Genomic DNA, 1,360 nt, shown 5'->3' on the forward strand with positions numbered 1-1,360 from the left:
GTTGTTAATGTTCATTTCTACTTCAAATGTTGAATTTAGGGTTTGTAATCTGCTCTAATTTCTTATTTAGGTCTCTAATTTGAATTTTTGAATTTTCTCGAAATTCATCAAAAATGGCAAAGGAAAACTTGAATAAGCTTTGTATGGATGAATCAGACCCAATGCTCAACGCTGTAGTGAGATGCAAACACGGAATTTTGCTGAATTTGCAAACTTCTTGGTCGAAATTAAATCCGGGAAGAAGATTTTGGTCTTGCCCATGCTATGGTGTATGTGTTTTTTCTTGTATTCTTGCTACACTTTATTTTGAACGATGCTAATGTACTATTTTGGTTCATTTTCAGTCTAAAAATTGCAAATTTTTTCGATGGAGGGACAAAGAAGAAGTGGATCCAAGATCAAGTTTTATCCTTCCAAGATTGGTGAACAAAATCAATGAGTTGGAGCAAGAATTATGTATTAGACAGGTTCATATTGACAACTTGATGAACTCTAATTTGTTATTGGAGAGGAGACTCAATAGAAGGTTGAAATGGTGTAGGTTCAACAAGAAGATACTTTTGTGTATTTTGATTTGTGTTGTTGCTATGTTCATCAGCAACCAGTAGTTCAAGTGCTGCATATTTGGATTTCTCTTTGATTTGTATTGTTGTTATGTTTAATCAATGTATGTGTGTCATTTTGTATCTATGATTTCAATTGAAGGTAAATGAACACCTAACACTATAATCGTAAGCCACACATAAGATTTCACACAATGTTGCTCTTAATTTCACGAATCAACAGAAACCCTAGGGGATAAATCACAAACTCGAAATAAGGGATAAAAGAACTAACCTTTTACTAAATCAGTTGATAAACTACGAAATGAAGTTGACAATACACAGAAAAATCGTTTGATGATAGCAAATTCGTTTGATGATCACCAGAAATGCATTGCTAATGAAGAAGGATTGAAAAATCGGGTTGGAGAATTTTTTTTTCTGTTCTTTTACGTTTTAGGAGGGAATTGGGGGAAAAAACAAGAAATGGGAGTTGAATAGGAGCGGGACCCAGCGCGTGGAATCACGCAGGTCAAATTATTTGGTTTATGTGTTGAGGTCAGCACTTAGGTGTGTAGAAAATATAGAAATTTAAAGTTCAGGTGGGTAATAGGACACCCGTGAAGTTGGAGTGTGTAGTTGGGATTTCGGGTATAGGTTGGGGGGGTTTTAGACCATTTTCTCTAAAAAAATTTTTGAACTTCTATTACATCTTTATCATCACATTTTTTTACTATTTACATATTAAAGAATTGTTTTTAAAAATTATAACAATGAAACAAATAGGAGTTATTGTAAGTCATATTGAGCAAAACCAA

The 1,360-nt window shown here is 33.5% G+C and overlaps 1 protein-coding gene across 1 annotated transcript; it reads left to right on the plus strand.

The window, feature by feature from the left end:
* Positions 1-633, plus strand: LOC107061882 (uncharacterized). The gene is made up of 2 exons (XM_015311814.1): positions 1-269; positions 345-633. The coding sequence occupies exons 1-2, from the start codon at positions 114-116 to the stop codon at positions 606-608; spliced, it is 420 nt and encodes a 139-aa protein (XP_015167300.1). The 5' UTR covers positions 1-113; the 3' UTR covers positions 609-633.
* The last annotated feature ends 727 nt before the right edge of the window (positions 634-1,360 follow it).

The sequence above is a fragment of the Solanum tuberosum genome, unplaced genomic scaffold (assembly GCF_000226075.1).
Source record: "Solanum tuberosum cultivar DM 1-3 516 R44 unplaced genomic scaffold, SolTub_3.0 scf00177, whole genome shotgun sequence".
NCBI lineage: Eukaryota > Viridiplantae > Streptophyta > Magnoliopsida > Solanales > Solanaceae > Solanum > Solanum tuberosum.